Raw genomic sequence first — 18,327 nt, forward strand, 5'->3', positions numbered from 1 at the left:
GAATAAAAATTCATGAGTGTTTTTGTTTTTGTTTTGCTTCATACTCGTGAAGCAAGCGGGTGCGAATAAACTCACACACGGCTTACTCTCGGCACCGTGAGTAAACACCGTTTATTGGTTTAACACTCGCGAGTTGATTCACAATGAGAGTGTTTCCATCTCTGTTCTTGAGTGCAATGTTGAGTTGTTAACGAAAGGAATCGAGATCAAATAATCACATTAAATTTTAAAACAAATCAATATGTTCTCTTTTTATTTTTTTTTCAACAAGTACTGAGGTTTCATTTATGAATTGTAATCGAACGTGTCGGGTTTGAATTTTTTGGTTGACTTTTTTCAATTTTAGAATAATATTATTAGTGTCCCAAAAACACACAATCGAGGCCCGTGGCGCATTTTGTTACACGTTTGCTTCATAAGCAAATGGTCATGGGTTTCATTCCCAGCCCCTGCACTCCTGCAATTTTTTCTCCTTAAAGCGGCTGACACTGACCCTAATTGATAATTACAAGAAAAATAATAAAAGTAATCGATTATAATATATCATTTTCCAAGAATCTTCGAAGAGTATGTATCACACTTAGAAAAAAACACCGGCTTCGGTAATATTTTACCGAAATCTTAACCGTTAAGTTTGTTTCACCGGAAAATCGGTAAAGTCATCAACTTTTACCGAACTGTGTTAAAGTTTGTTCGATAAACGATAACATTTGACCGAAACTTGATATTTTTTTACAGAATATCGGTAAAAGCCCATTACCGAACGCTCAGTAGTTAAGATTTCGGTAAAAATTACCGAACGCAGCTAGCTGTGTAGGCAGATGAAATTTCCAGAAAAACTTGTGCCAAATTTTAACAGAAGTTATTGATGGACTTTTTAGAGAAACTCGCTAAGGAAAATGGGAACGAACCCTTCAATGGTGAATTTTTGATGGCGTTTATTTACTTAAAATTGTGAAACAAATATTGTTTTTCTCCGTTGTAAGGCTGTACATTTGTACAAAGTACAAAGACCAAATCTGAAAACCTTAACCCGAAGTAAATCCTTAGGGAATTTGCGCATCAAAGCCTTATTGAATTTCGTAGGAAATTTCATTGGGGAACCTTTCAGTAATCCCATTTGAAATTCCTTACAAAATTCATTTGTGAATTCCTTCTGTAACTTCCATGAATTCTTCAGACAATATCTTCGTGAATTCTTCAATGATGCTTTTGGTAGTTTCTGCGGCATTTTTTTTTGAGAATGTCATGGGCAATTCCTTTCAAACTTGCTTCGATAATTTTTTTTAGGAATTTCATCGACAATTTCTTTGGAAATTTCTAAGGCAAAAATCTCTACGATTTTTTCGAAAATTTCTTTGAAAAACTCTTAAGGAAAATTTTTAGGACTCCTCTGGAAATTCTTTCGGAAATAGCTTTGGAAAATCCTTCGCCAGTTTAATTGAAAAATCCTTCCGAGATTCTTCTTTTGAGGAGTCGTTCATCAATTCCTTCAGAAATTTCTCTGCCTTTGTTTAAAAAGAACCGTTTGGAAATTACTTTTAAATTTCCCGAGCAATTCTTTTGTTATTTTTTCCGAAATTCCTTCAGCGTTTTCTATGAAAGGTCCTGCAGAAATTTCTTTGTGAATTCTGTTGGATATATTGAAATTTCTTCGACAAATCCAACGGCATCTTTTTCCGATTTTCCTATAGGAATTCCTTCGGCAATTTCTTTTTTTTCGAGAATTTCTTTGGAAATTCCCTCGGCAATTCCATTGGGCAGTTTTTCGGAAATTTGTTCGGATTTTTTCTGTGAATTTCTTTTTAAATTTATCTGACAATTAAGATGCTTTCGGATTTTCTTTTGGAAATCGCAATTCCTGTGTGAATTCTTCCTGTAATAAGTGTCCTTCAGAAATTCCAATTGGACATTTCTGAATTTACAACGAAATTGTATGAGAATTAACCAAAAAACTTCCGAAGCAACTCCTAAAGAATGTAGCGAAAGAGTTGTTGAAGCACTCCCAACGTGAAATTGGCTTAGAAATTTCCAAATAGATGACGTATAAATTTTCTTATGAAACTGTCGTAGAAGCTGGCTATGAAGTTTTCGAAAAAAAGGAGCTACTACAGGATTTTCAAAAAAATAATAAAACGGTAGGAAGTTATAAAGAAGTTGCCGGCTAACTAGCTGTATACTTTTTATTAGAATTATTAAAGCAATTCACTAACAAATTGTTGAAGCAATTTCTATAAAAAAAACTTTCCAAAGCAACTGACAATGAAATCCCTAGCAATTTTCGGAGAACACATATAAACACAAGAAAATACAAAGAAACTACAAGAAGAATCTTATTAAAATTGGCACAATAGAATTACTGATCAATTATCAAAAAAAAAAAAATGCCGTTAAAAAACCAAATTTAAAAATTATATTTTTATGTGATTAACTTACAACTTTTGACAGAAATTTCCAAATAAAGAACTTCTTAAAGAAAATGTTAAATAAGTTCCAAGTCAACCGAAAAAAGAAATTTGTTTACTAAAACTTGTGAAACATAATATTGTCTTTCGTCATTTTAAGGTTTCACAAAGTACAAATCTAAAAACCCGAACATCAGTTGATGACCTATTAATCAACTTGTCAGGATGAACCTACAAAATTGAAGGTGTGGCTTCTTAATACTTAGTACATAAATACACTTACTTGAAACTTTATTGGAAAATGTCTAACACGTTCTGTAAATAAAATTGAAATCAATTGGTGCACTGGAGGCTGAGATTCAGAAAGACCTCTAAATTAGAGTAAATTTGTTAAAAAAAAATCGTCAAACTGTTCTACACACAGTTTTCTGAGAAATTATGAAGCAGATTAATACTAAGTAGACAATTTACTTCGGAATTGGGTCATCAGGTGGCGTAACTGTTGTTGCAATATGAATATATTATTTTTGCCGAATGTATTTCACACCCGGGCATTTTTTTATTATCGTACAAATTGGGCCGAAGGGTCCCAGATTTTCATGAAAACTTTTCCACAGGCTGGGCTCATGAATATATGAACAAAAAAAATGAGAAAAATTCAGGGTCACCTATTTTCCCGGAAAACTCTTTGGTGGAAACTCTTTGTTTTCCCCTGACACTATTAACTTTGAAAAATCGAAACTCAAGAACGGAGCATCATAGAAACAAAGTTTTTTTTAGGAAATGAAAGCAAATTTTCTCAGAAATCCCAAAAAATATGAACTGGAAAAAGCTTTCCACAAAATTTTCCACAGTTGAGAAAATTCGTGGAGAAAAGCCGGAAAAACAATGCTGAAACTCGTTGAAATTTTCAAAAAAATATTTTGAATACATTCGATTTTTTTTAAATCGAGCTCGGCAAGCCTCGTTGGATAAATGTACGACTCGTTCTGAAAAAAAAAAAATCATCATTTTGCAACTTGTTGCATAAATAACTATTTGGAAAATTTCCCGCGAGTTCGGGCATAGTTTTTCCGGCTTTTCTTTATGAATTTCCTCAACGGTGGAAAATTTTGTGGAAAACTTTTTCCTTTTCATATTTATTTTGGATTCCTGAGAAAATTTGCTTTCATTTTCATTAAAAAACTTTGTTTCTACGATGCTTCGTTCTTGTGTTATGATTTTTCATAGAAAAGGCATATGACACATTTGGACATTTTTCAACAAATTTTGGCCATAACTCAAAAACGAAAAAAAAGTGCTTTCCAAAAATGTCAGCGATTAAAGCTTATGAAAAATCTTCTCAAAAATATTTTTTTTCCCGAACTCGTAGCATTGTTTTTCCGGCTTTTCTTTACGAATTTTCTAAACGATGGAAAATTTTGTGGAAAACTATTTCCAGTTCATATTTTTTTTTTGATTTCTAAGAAAATTTGCTTTGATTTTCTAAAAAAAACTTTGTTTCTTTGATGCTTCGTTCTTGAGTTATGATTTTTCAAAGTACGTAGTTTCAGGGGAAAACAAAGAATTTCCACCTGAGTGTTCCGGGGAAATAGGCGACCCTGAATTTTCCTCAATTTTTTCTTGTTCATATACACAGCGCAACATTGTTTTTGTCTCAAGAGCAAACTTGTGTGTCTCCGATGGATTTTGGGCCGCTGAATCCGAGTCCGGGCTCAGATTTGCTCTAACACGTCACAATTTTGAGCTATACCTCAATTTATAGGGCAAAATATGCGATTTTGGGCTTTTTTGACTGCAAGTTATTAAACATGGAAATATTTTTTTTAAGCAATCAAAAGGGTAATTGGTCAATTAACGTCTAAATTAACGACTCATGCAAAATATTAAATTTTTCCTAATCAAATTTGAAAGATTTAGGCATTTAATGTTAGTATGAAAACTTGCATGCAACTTTTGGAGGGTGACTTGTATGGGAAATATCGTACCTAACATAAATCGCTTAAAACTATCAAATTTGATTTGGTAAAACAAAATATTTTGCATGAGTCGTTAATTTAGATGTTAATTGACCAATTTATCCTTTGATTGATTAAAAAATATATTTCCTTGCTAAATGGGTAGCAGTCAAAAAAGCCCAAAATCGCATATTTTGCCCCATAAATTGAGGTATAGCTCAAAATTGTGACGTGTTGGAGCAAATCTGAGCCCGGATTCGGATTCAGCGGCCCAAAATCTGTCAGAGACACATAAGTTTGCTCTTGAGACAGACCAAAAGTTATTTTTTGTTACGCTGTGATATCCATGAGCCCTGCCTGTGGAAAAATTTTGATGAAAATCTTGGACTCTTCGGCCCAATCCCGTACGGTAATAAAAAAAATGTCCATCCGAAACATACTAAAAGATCAGAAGCTTAATTTCTGGAATTCCTTCCGGGATTTCTTCAAAGATTTCTATAGAGATTCCCCTTGGAATTATTGCGAAGATTTTGCACGGGATTTCTCCTGAGAGTCTTCCCGTTATGATTTCGGGAATCTTTCAAGGGATTTCTTCAATACTTTCTGCAGAAATTAATCATGGAATCCCTACATCGGCTACAGAGATTCTTCCCAAGCTATGCTTATCGAGGCGACGCTGAAAAATTACGTAACGTTCTTAGAAAATGAGAGAGGTTGGTTCAAGCGTCATGGTACATTTTTTTTGGTTTTCGTACAGAAAAGCATTAGGGAGAGAAAGTACAATGTTCGATTTGAGCGTTACATAATGAACAGACGCTCCCTCAAAGGAAATTTTCTCTGATTTTTTTTCGAGGTTTCATCAAGATGTAGGGATCATTAGGGATAATAAGAGCACGGCAGATGAATATTCCCAATTTGAATAAAAAAAAAGCAATATCAATCTTAGACCTCTGATTATCCTTTATACTTAATCCTTAAACCAGTGATTTCTTCACACGTTTTATCAGGTATTCCTCATGGAACACTTCAAAAGATTCCTCGTGGAGTTTTCTCCGGAATGCCTCCAGGAATTCATTCTGAAATTTCTATGAGGATCCTTCCATGGTAATTATTCCGAAGAATTCTACCATGATTTAACCAAGCATTTCTCTGCATATTCTTTAAAGGATTCCTCGCGGAACTTTTTAAAAAAGTACTTCAAGAATATTTTTAAGAATTCCTCTTGGGATTGCACCCCGGATTTCTCATAAACTGCCTCTCGGTTATTTTTCACTTGTTTCTAGGTATCATTGCTGGATATCTTATGGGATTCCTGACGAGATTTCTCTAAAAGTTCCTTTCACTTTGGCTCAGGGATTCTTCAAAAGTGACCCTTCAGAAATTTGTTCCAGGATCCCATTAGGTATATCTCCTGTTTTTTTTTAATAACTTAATAGGGAATTCTCCATGGATTTATTCAGGAATTCCTTCAAAAATGTATCTTGTGTTTGTACCCGGAATTTCTCGACAAATACCTCGTGGAATCCTTCACCAGATTCCGCCAGGGATTCATTCCGGAGATAAATGATCATAAATGATCATAATTTCATTGCATTCGGTTTATTGAATCCAATCCGGAGATATAACAGCTCAAAGTTGGCTATCGGATAATTATACCTTTTTCTAGAACCTTTATAACATCGTGTAGAATGGCCCGATCTTTTTCAAATTTTGACCACTGATACACAACTAGTTGATGAACTTACAGTGAAAATTTGAGAATATTTGATGCCCTTTTCGAAAAGTTACAGCGAGTTGAACATTTTTTGAAAAGCGAAAATTTTACCTGTCCCAGTTATTTTGAGTATCCCTGTATGTCATAAACATACATAAGAACTTGTAGTTAGAAGGCGCAGAATGTTGGTAATTGACAAATTGAGAGATGAATTAGTGGCAAAAATCGCGTTCAGGTGGGATTCGAAGCCACGATTCCGTATTCGCTAGATCGGTGCTAAACCCAACTAAGCCACAGCACAGATAATGATTCTGCGGAATAGAAAGCCAAACTGAACTCGAGCCCACACTATGAATATTCCTCTTAAATTAGACACCAGCAAACAGACTCCGTGGTGACTAGGTATGCGGAGTGCGAGAGTAAGTCTCGACTTCAAATTAAAACAATTCGCTCTCACTTGTAGTTATTGGGCACAAACGCGGGTGGTTTGTGGATTGGCATCTAAGCCGAAAGAGAGATTGTTCGCGAAAAAAAAAGGAATGTTCATGGTGTGGGTTCGGGTTCAGTTTGGCTTTCTATTCCACAGAATCATTACCTGTTCTGTGGCTTAGTTGGTTAAAGCGCCGGTCTAGCGAATACGGAGTCGTGGGTTCGAATCCTACCAGAACGTAATTATTTCACAAATTCATCTCTCAATTATTGAATTAGCAACATTCTGTGCCTTCTAACTACAAGTGTTTCTGTATATCCCGGTAGGGATTTTATAAAGGATAAATGGTGAATTCCTCTACACAACCTAAAACCAAAAACTATTAAGGAATAAAATGTTAAATTAAACCAACAAGTTCTTCACAGATTCTTACGAAGCTAGGCAATTCACCCTTGAGACTTTTGTGGAGCGGACCTGGTGGTTAAAACCTTGACACCATCACGACGAGGACCTGGGATCAAATCCCACTCATGACATACACACAAATTGTGAGTTTTTCCTTTGGAAGGGATGTACAGCTGTGGGCCCCAAGATGAACTAGGCTCACGTTGAAAATCTCGTTTATAAAGTTAAAAAAAAAACCTTGAGACTTTTATTAGAAAGAAATCCTTTCTGTTCTGTCGAATTTTTTATAAGAAATGTCATGACTAGCCCTTCTTATACAGTTTGATTGAATGGTCGCTTAGACACTAACGACCAGAACCAAACCACCGATGCCAACCCGCGAAATTTAATCTTCATATTTTTATTAATAATCACGGCAATGGTTGCATGGGGATCTCGTGTGTCATAGTAAAAAAGAAAAAAAAAACTGCCGCGTCGGACAGTAATCACCACTCATTATACTGTAATTAACACGCGTACTCCCGCGGTCGTTGTTGTTGTCGTTGCCGATCTTCTCGGATCCAAGTCGTCTGATCTTGCTTCCCTGCGCTTCGAGAAGATCTGCCGAGCGGAACCACCGACGACGAAAACGACGGTATGGTTGTCAACAGAAAAATTACGATCAATCTTCAGTTAGCCCGGCCCGGCTTGGTTTGGCATGGATTGGATGATGCCATTCATCAAGATTTGCGGTGAACGCGGCACGTTCTGTGTGTGGCGCGCGGTTGACTTGACATTGATTTAGGCAACATCATCGTCTTGTGTATAGGTATGTGGGTCAGGTTTAGGAAGATGACAAGAACCCTCTTTGTTTTTGGCGAGCGAATGTGCAGCGTGGGCCGGTCAAGGTAATGAGTGTGTGATTCCGAGCGAAGATGTTTTAATTGGAATATAAGATCCGAGTTGGTCACCATTTTTCCTTTTCATTTTAGAGTAACGTCCCAACTAGGACAAAGCCTGCATCTCAGTTAGTGTTCTATGAGCACTTCCACAGTTATTAACTGATATCTTTCTCTGCCAATGGCAGTTTTGCATGTGCACAATGTTTTGCAGGTAGGGTAAAAGGGTATAATGCGCCCCACCGGGGCAAAACGCCCCTCTTCATTTTCTAGCGATTCAAGCGCTTTTCGCATGCGTGATCGATTAGAAATATTAAATATTGAAGAATAACTGCCATAAGGCAGGCCCATTAGTGGATTGATACAGAAAAGCAATAAAAATCTCAAAAAGTCTGAAATCGAGGCTTTTGGCGTAATATTTTACCTCTTGTAAGCTGACTTCATTGTAAACGAAGCTAGTTCTGTTCGCTTGTGTTACTTTGCAACTTTTATGCAGTTCGTCAAGCATTTTACCAGGTGCCATTCTACTATCGTAGTCACGGGATCAAGACTTTAATGTCTAGAAGCGATATTTTTTATAGATGTTCTTCTTTGAATGACGACATCCTTTTTAAGTTATATAGCGCATTTAGTTCACTACTGAACTATCGCACTAGTTTTCACGAGTGCGAAAACGCAAATAGAAGTGCGCGATTGCATCCAATCAACTTGGTGTCTTCAGAGCACTTATTCAGCATACATCGAAGAAATAGTGCGCCGAAGACATCAATTTGATTTGATGCAATCGCGCAGTTTTATTTACGTTTTCGCACTTATGAAGACTCAGTGCGCAGTCCAGTGGTGAACTAAATGCGGTATATCACTTGTACTGACATGCGATGCACCTTGTAAATTGCATTTCATTGTTGCGTGAGTGTACTCTTTGTTACAAAGTGACTGATGTGCGGTAATCGACTCAAAGACAACCGCGTTGACAATGTGGTATGCAAAACAAAACAAAAAATCACACAACAAAGCTAAAAACTCACTGCCAGACAAATAGTCTGTCAGACTGGAAAAAGCGTACAAAAAAATAGGAAGCCAGAATGCACTTGGCTTCGTGCGACAATGACAACGACGACGTGACGGCGGACAACCCACACGAATTTGTTTGCATCTGCTGTCTGAAAGTGCAAGCGCGAAATTTTCCTGCATGCATGCCTATACTTTGAGTTGTATGTCTGAAGGTTCACTCGGGCGTTCTAGGTACCTACGCGGGGAACAACGCCGCGCCGCGCCGTGACATTGAAACTTAGTTGACACCAACACGGTTGAAGGACTTTCCTCGCACTCGCTCAATGATGGAAGACCCACGGAGTTTGGCGAATGTGTAAGCTAGCAAGTGTCCCCTCCCGGCACGTTTCAAATCACGTAGGAGGGGGAACACATTGCATATTTATCACTATAATTATCATTATTGTTTATGGTAAAGACAGAGCTCGTAAATTTAAAAGTTTAATAGAAAATAAATAACAACGTAGTTCTATTAGAACATTCTTAGATAAATGTAAAGATTGTTAAGGGAATTTTCAATTACTGTTACGAAAACAAATGCTTAGTTAGAAGTTACTTATTTATTCTTGTTTTGATAGTGTCATATCTTTTTTTTTTATTTCTGTTGACATCAATAAGACTGTTGCCCTCGGATATGCAACCTAGGATGTGATGGGCTGGTGAGCTCGTTTCATATATCTCTTTTAATGCATAACACTAGCGTACACAAGTCCTGAACTTTTATTGAAGATGAACATTTTTGATACATAAACACGTGCTGATTTCGATATCGAAAGATCTCTTTATCGCGTCTGAGGTCACTTCCACAGTGACTATTGTGAAAATAAACCGTTTTTTTTAATTTTGCGATCGATTGGTAAAATCGGAATTTTGCTTGCTCTACGATTATCGCGACGCGTATTTCCAGTGGTGTGAATCATATTACCTACCATAGGTGACACCCAGATTCACACCCTACCTTACCCTACTAACAAATACTCCTTCCCGAGACAACTGTGGGGATGCTGTGGTTTCCACGGTTTCTAGTAACAACGGTTGTCGAACTAACATTCCATCCCTCTTCCGATGACCGTAAGGACGTAGCCGGTGCCGTTATTGGCATTCAAATGTTGAACTCTCGAAATGTGCACATTGAGCGTGTGTAACTAGTTCCAAGCACCATTCAATGGTTCTCTGTGCAACTTCGATTGATCTGGTCAATCACGGAGTAGCAACTTCGATGTGTACGGTTATCCTTGCTTTGCCTTGCTTTGCATAAACACGTGCTGATTTCGAAATCGTGCTCAAAAATTTTTAAGTGGAACAATTTTGAAGTTTTGCATGAAACTCGAGCTCTACAGTTTTTTTTAATATGGAAGATACTAAAATCCAAATTGCGTTGCAATCAATTTTCAATACTTCTCATGAATGAAAAACTGAGAGGCATCTGAAGAAGTTTCTTCAGGTATTCTGCCAGCCATTCATCCAGGATTTTTAGAAATAGCTTCAGGAATTTTATCCAGGAATCTCTCCAGAATTTTTTACGAACTTCCTCAGGAGCCTGTAAAGGTATCACCAGGAGTTTTTAAGGGATTCCTTAAAACAATCCTCTACGGATTTCTTTTGATTATTCTTCAGGGATTCTTTCAAGAATTCTTTTAGTAACGTTTTGTGCAGTTTCTGGAAGAACTTCTGAAAAAATCACTGGAAAAACATCTGAAACAATTCCTGCAAAAATCTTCAAAGAAATACCAAGAGATATTTGTGACGGAGCTGCAGGAGCGAATTAAAAAAATCCTTGTAGGAATTTGTGCAGGAATCTATGAAGTGATTGCTCATGAAATTCTTGAGGGAACCCTAGGAAGAATTTACAAAGAAATCTGCAGGATTTTTGAAAAAAATTAACGGATTTCAGATAAACTCGATGGAAGAACTTTTGAAGAAATCCTTTACTTAAATTCCTGAAAAAAAAAAATCAAAAATCTGAGTATTCTAGGATATTTTGGAATGAATCTCTGAGAATTACAAAAGAAGTTCGAGCAGAAATTTCTGAAATAATCATGGAGGTATTTTAGAAAAAATCTACACTAGAATCCCTGTAGAAATCTCAGGAAGCACCCTTGAATGAATCTCCATAGAAATATCTAAAAAAATTCCATGGCAATTTTTGAAGGAATCCCAGGAGAAATTTCTGATGTATTAACTGGATTAATACCTGGTGAAACTTCTCAGAAATGGGCTGTTTATAAACCAAGTAGATAAAATTTTGGGAATCTCAGACCCCACCCCCTTTCCTCACGAAGACTGTCATACAATAAAATTTAAAAAAATGTAAGGAGACACTCCCTGCCCTCAAAAAGTCTGCGTGGTTTATGAATGGCCCCAAAACACTTGGTGGAATTCTCAAAAAAAGTTTATAGTGATTTTTTTGGAAAATTACAGGAGACTTTTTCTGAATATTCTTGGAGGTTTTTTAGGAGTATTCCCAGAGCAATTTGTGTAGGTATTTAGATAAGCTTTTGAGAATATTCCTAAAAAATATTTTGAAATATTTGTTAAAGAATTCCTGTAGAAAATCCTAGGAAACATTTCGTAATGAATCCCGTACAGAATTCGTGGAGAAGAGTTTCAAGAGTTATCCTTAGAGGAAATTTCTGATGATATACGTGAAAAAATATCTGAAATCCTGAATCCCTGGAATCTCTGGAGAAGTTTCTGCCTAAATCAGTGAAAGTAATTTTTGGATCTCTTGAGCAATTCCTAGACACAAATCCGATAAAATAATGCGAAAATCTCTGGAGGAATGCTTGCAGTATTTTCCGAATGAAAAAGAATGAAAAATTCTTTGAAAGAGTATGAAAAAATCCTTGAAATAATTTCTGAAAGAATCTCTGTTGAAAACTCTGACGGAATCCCTGGAGAAATTTGCGAATGATACTCAAAGTGAATTTCTAGCGAAGTATCAGAAGGAATCACCAAAAGAATTCTTGTCTAATTTTTTGGAGATGTTTTTAATGAAATATCGAAAGGAAGCCCTGGATAAATTTCTTAAAAAAACCTGGAGGGATTTCCGAGTAACCCACCGGAGGAGTTTTTGAAAGAAACCTTGGTAGATTTTAAGAGCAGATTTCTGCAAATACTTCCAAATCAATTCTGAAGGTTTCTCTGAAAGCATTTATGAAGGAATACCTGGATGATTTCCTGAAAGATTTCTCGTACAGTTTTTTGAAAGAACCGATGGAGGAATTTTTGAGGAAACCCATGGAAGTTTTTCTAGAAGAGATCTTGGAGCACTTTCTGGAGGATCTTCTACAGGAAATCCCAAAGGACATTCTCGAGAAATTTCTGAAGCAATCCATGGAAGACTAGGAGAGAGATTGCAGCCCGAGCACAGAAAAACAGACGTAACACTCTGATAATTCCCATCGTATACCGAAATAAATAAATAAAATAAATTTAAAGGATAATCCGTGATAGACTTTCTGAAAGGAATTCCTGGAGGATTTAATAATAGAAACTATGGTTCGAAGGAGTTTCTACATTCATTTCTGGGGTAATCTCTAGAAAATTTTGAAGAAAATCCAAAAACTACGAAATTTTTGTAGGAATTCCTGGAAGAGTTCCTGAAGGAATTTCCAGAGAAATCCTCGTATGCATTCCTGGCAGAGTTTCTTAAGAATATCCCTAGAAAATATTCTGAAGTAATCGCAGGAGGAATTTGTTAAGAAACGCCTGGAGTTTTATTTTACAGAAATTCACGGACAAATTTCTGAAGATATCGATGAATGGTTTTCAAAAAGAAACGTTTGATAAATTTCTGGAGGAATTGCTTAAAAAATCACTAAAATATATCTGAAGCAATTCATGGAAGAATTATGAAGCAATTTATGCAAGATTTTCTATAAAATCTTTTGAGAAATTATGGCGAAATATATAGTAAAATATTTGAATCAATCCCTTTAGAAAACTGAAGAAATCATTCGAGATAATTTCAATGTAAATCTTCTATGAATTTTTAATGAGCCCATATAGGAATTTGTGTGGTAATCCTTGAATAAGCTTCTAAAGAAATCCTAGAACGAATTTCTGAAAGAATCTTTGATTTTTTCAAAGTTTATCTTGAAGGATTTCTGAAGGAATCCCAAGAAGAAATCCCAATATCACAGACTTTTTTGGTGCGTGTGAGGGCACAAAAAATTGGAAAATTTACGCTCCTTGCTTGTGAAATCACAGGAAAATAAAAAAAATTAAGTGATTTTATTGTAGAGCAATTCCAACTTGACGCACGAACCGCGTATAGACGCGACCTTTTTCAATTTAGATGAAATTTTGCTCATGTATGAGCTTCTATACAAAAATGTATTTTTTTATATATTTGTTTTACACTATTCTTCGCCTAACTTTTAAAAAAGGGCGTATGAAGAAAACATCCTTTTGTTCATCTCCAAAAATTTTATTTCGGAAACGATTTGTTGGATTGAAAAGATGTCTTCGAAGATGTTTTAGGATAATCAAAGGACTTGTAGAACAAAATATACACTAAGAGTAGTATGCATCGCGGATCCTTATTAGATGTCATATAAATTTGGTTCACAAAAACCTTACCCTTTTATTTTTTTATTTTGTTTTTCTGCAGAAAGCTGACCTTCAGCCTCAAAATCTTCCGAATAACCTAGGATGGCTAAATGCTTCTAAATATTTTTCTTGAACTTTTATTTTTCATCCATTTCCAAAACAAACAAAATGAGATAGTTTTTGAAATTTTAGATACCATTCTTCAATTTACAATGAAAGTAGTAGACAGTTAGCGCAAATATAAATAAATGTAAAATTAGTATTTTCAATGTTGATTTTCAGGTGCATTATTCCAAAGCAACGTTATGACTCAGTATTGCCACATGTGGCAATATATCACGTCAACTAGGGTATTGGTTCCCTTTTTAAGCATGTGGCTCCCATTTTCATCTTACGAAAAACAACGGATTCAAGCGCTGTTTGTTTTGTTTCTTATTTTTGTATTTTTTGTTAGAAGTGAGCACCCAGAAAACAAAAAGAACGGACTCAATCGGTACCGTAATCGTTTGTTTTCGAATAGGATGAATATGGGAGCGTGAGATTAATGATGGAACACATATCCTATTTTATATTGCATGGAAGAAGTATTATTTTATGAAATTCAGTTCTTCTCCTCTAGCTCCCACGACCTGCTGAATATCCCATCTTGACCCTCACTTGGATGACAATAACTAGTAGTCCACAAGATTTATGGATCTGAATCCACAACTTCAAAGCCAAATCTGAGATCGTTTTTAAAATCTCAATATTCAGGTTCACCAGCTTATGATGACGAAGAGACGTCGACCTCGAAAGTGGATTGTAAGCGTAGAATAATTACGCGTACGACTTTAGCATTGCCGTCCAAATGCGACGGCAACCGCGGCGGGGGCGTTGTCCAAAAGTACGGAAATAAACACAAAACCTATTCTCGATGAAAGATTGCCGCGCAGCCCGAGATTCGAGGTCTGGTCATTGATTGTGCTGTGTAAGAAACCTAATTGAGTGGTTCCGCCGAGATTGAGAAAACAGATGCCCGACTGATCGAGTGGCGAGAAGTTTAATGAGATTAGCGCCATTAGCCGCGTAGTTCGAAAATGATAATGCTGAGACACGGATGACGTTCAATTCGGTCGCCTGTAGTCTGAGTTTCAAGATTCGAGAGAAATCGACGAACAGCGATTGAATGGAACCCCATTACATAACGGTGGTCGGCCGGCCACTTGTTACAGGCTGTGCGTCATTCCGTCCCGTCAACAGTCAGTGACATCATGTGTGGGCAGTTTAAATAGAAGTTTCAATCTGAAGAGTCAGAAGAAAAGAGCATTGTACTACTTACCAGCGCGGAAGATTTCCCCACAGCCGTCACATCTGGAAGCGAACTGGGCGTCGTAGCAGTTTCCGCAGTAGATCTTGTCGGCCTTGGAGCCGAACTGTTTGTCGACTAGCGAGATGCGGCACTTGTTGCACAGGAAGCATGCTTCGTGCCAGTGCTTGTCTTTGTAGGACAGGTCCTGGATGAGGGATAAAAGGATAAATAGGAATATGTTGATTAATACTAGTATAACCGCACTGTTTGGAATACTATCATCAACAGTTGTACTATCAACTCACCTTAGAATCGATGCCGATTGTCTTGTTGCACTCCTCGCACACGTTAGCGAACACATTTTCGTAGCACTTGATGCAGTATGGGTGCTCGTCACGCAGCACGTACCGCTGGCCGGTGAGACTTTCGTCGCACTGCCAACAGCAGAAGTGACCCGAGTGCCAATCCTTCGACATGGCCTTGGTGTACTCGCCACTGAAAATTAGCTGCAATGAGAGAGATGAACGGGAGAAGTGTGATCATTAGGATGCGTGTTCCAGCGCAATCGAGCTAGATTGAAGTTTCCGACAGTTAACAAAAACCTACGAGAATGTGGTGTACCTTGGCATTAGTCGGGGGTAACCGTGGCCTTGGATTTCGGATGGGTTGAAGAGGAAGAACAGGTGTCGGCGAGAGATAGCCTCAATACAACTCATCATCTTTTTCTAGATCAAATAAACAGTTCAAGGTTAAACAGACGAGAACGAACTAACAATCCGTCGATTCATCGCCACCCAAAAGTGCATCTTGTTGACCACGAGCAAAGCGATCAGATTTGACATGAAAACATACATTTGTTTGAATAACGTTGCCGCCTCTATAGACTCACAAAACAGTTTTTTTCTTCTCAACTAGGCCACATCGTCACAAATCTGGGACTAGCATCTCTACCTAAACAACTCGCGAACATATTTCGGTGAAATACCACCGTTTCCAAAAATAGCGGACACGTTTATGAAGTGTGAGGCGCCCCTGCTGTCGGGAGATGTTTTTCCAACCGCCAGAGTCGCCAAGGCAGGCGGCGAACAAACGCAGCTTCGACATTTGGGTGGAAAAACTCGGTCAACGATGCGAGCCGAGTGCAAAATAGATTTTAGTTAACTTGGTACTGTAGGAGAAAGAGCCTCAAAATGAATCAAATTGGTAATACGGTTTATGGTGAAATATTTTCGATTACCTATCGTTTTCTAACTTCATTTGGTTTAAGCACATTTGTTGCTTGATGTTGTTGTAGTTTTCTATTTTTCTTCTTGGCGTGGCATTGCAATTGCATTAGTGCCCGTTTCAAGTTTAGTGTTCTACTAGCTCTTTTAATAACTGAAAACTTGAATTCCCACAGAGCTTCTAGGTGGGAGTGGGAGAATGTGCCTAGGTTATAAGTTCCAGTTCAGCTCATAAAGCAATTCTCCACGTTTATTTTAGAAGGGGAACAAATTAATCAATGCATTTTGGTGTAATCTCCTTTACAGGAAGTAGGTAAGTGTGACAAGCGTGACAAACGCATTGTCGGTCCTCCATTTATCCTTTAGGTCGGTGTTGGTTTTTATTATCGATATTTATCGATGTTTTTGTATCATTCTTATTTACATAGATTTTTTTTTAAATTTAGTTTGATTATTATATTGTACCGCAAGAAATAAGGTAGAAATTTGCATAGTGTCACTGTGCCACTAATGACCCTGATCTTACAATACGTACATATTGTCATTATTCATCGTATTTGGAAACATATTTATGGAAATGATTCCGATTGACTCTATTGCTTTTGTCATCATGCTTGTTAACTTTTAACCAACATACAAAAAATAGGAACAGCGCAAATAAAATATCAACCGTTTGTTTTGCGTAGGTTTCCCACAGCATTTCAAAACAGCAACATGAAGAATGAATGGTTTTAAAGTGCATCTGAGAAACGTCATAGATCATTTTGGTTCAAAAACTCATTACACTCAATTGAAGAGAGTATTCTGCTTAGAGAGTTCAAAAAGTCTGTGCAAGATATCTCAAAAAGAAATGTCACAGCTTCCTGAGCAAAAAAAAAAAATACCAAAAGTATTCCCACATGTTTATGCATGGCAATCAAAACTTCAAACATGATGAATGCGTCATCTCGTCGGTCACTATGGCGGTGGTGACGCGTACACTGACCCCACACGTATGAATCATCTAAAGGTTTTTGCATCATAAAGATAATAATACAGAAGAAAATGAACCATATATTACAATGTAGTCAAAACCAAACAGTAGTATTATGTCTATACTTCTAATTCATGAACACTTTGTTCGTTGAATTTAATGAAAAAGTGTAAAATTTTGACTTTCTCGAAGAATGCCGGAAACCACAGTTTATGAATCAGCAGAATACTTGCCCACAGATATGAATCAGTTGAGACACTATTTATGAATCATCGAAATTTTGGCAAATCTCTTAAAGCTCATGACACCATACACCTCAATGGCTGTAGAACCATCATCTCAGAACACATAATATACATCTGCCAAAAATCTGAATCAATTTCAGACAGGTTTGTCTACTTTTAAAATGAACAAAACTGCAACATAGTATTCTCACATTCGATTTGCATGGGCAATTTTACAACTATGCAACTTTACATGCACTAAAAGGTATCGCAAAACTGATATTAAAGAGGTTTAAAGACTATTTATAGTCAATTATTAAAGATCGGGATCAAGAAGCGTTTTTCATCGTTGCTTGATATTCTCTATTGGTGTTATGTAGCGTCAGAAAAGGTTCAAATGAATAAGACGGTGATTTCATTGAAATTCTTATTTAGACCCAAGTTGAGGCCACCAACCAAGGATGCTTTCACTCACCTGGCAATCATTTAATTCAAGCGTCTATAACTCAGTTCAGAAGCTTGTTACTACGATGTGATGTTCGTCAAACTTGTGAGGTAGTGTTTATCTTGCAATTATCACCAAGGACGCCATATTATAACTTTTATATTTACGGCGTGAAAGTGTTGGTACCTAACTGTTACTAAACGATTGAATTTTGCGATCATTTAGGATGAGTAGGTAATACTAGCGTTCTCACGCCATAGATATGGGAGTTATAACATGATGTCCTTGGTGATAATTGGTGGGAAAACACTGCCCTACAAGTTTGCGGAACATGACATTGTAGTAACAAGCTTCTGAATTGGGTTACAGACAAATGAATTTAAAGATTGCCAGGTGAGTTAAAGCATCCTTGCTACCAACATGTTTTCAAATTTTATTTTGTACTATCTCATCACACATACCTAATTTAATCAGCGTAGCCCCAAAATAAACAAAATCCTGTGCTTTAGATCAATATTCGTTCCTGATACGCTCTTTATCAAGTGTCCAGAAGCGATAACATCATACAAAATGGCATCGAATCTGTCGAAAGCCATCCAGGTTCTATAAGATGCTGAGCATTTCTTACAAAAATAGAAAACCTGGTGAAATATAATTCAAAAATGCAGAAGTTCAGCAGATTTTCACCTGATTCATAAATTGTGCCATACCCGTTTTTTCCCCACAATTTATGAATCAGGTGTTTTCTTCAATTTTTATGTGAAATCGTCATTCCAC

The 18,327-nt window shown here is 36.8% G+C and overlaps 1 protein-coding gene across 3 annotated transcripts in view; it reads right to left on the reverse strand.

Moving 5' to 3' along the window:
- Positions 1–18,327, reverse strand: part of LOC109422497 (four and a half LIM domains protein 2) — an 866,140-nt gene that overhangs the window by 34,430 nt on the left and 813,383 nt on the right. For 2 of the 3 annotated variants that reach the window (XM_062852254.1, XM_062852255.1), the window contains exons 6-7: positions 14,991–15,191; positions 14,716–14,890 (exon numbers count right to left, since the gene is read on the reverse strand). In XM_062852254.1, coding sequence (XP_062708238.1) covers positions 14,716–14,890; positions 14,991–15,191 — 376 coding nt within the window. The remainder of the gene's footprint in view (positions 1–14,715; positions 14,891–14,990; positions 15,192–18,327) is intronic. The other variant, XM_062852256.1, reaches the window with a different exon arrangement.

The sequence above is a fragment of the Aedes albopictus genome, chromosome 2, assembly GCF_035046485.1.
Source record: "Aedes albopictus strain Foshan chromosome 2, AalbF5, whole genome shotgun sequence".
Lineage (NCBI taxonomy): Eukaryota > Metazoa > Arthropoda > Insecta > Diptera > Culicidae > Aedes > Aedes albopictus.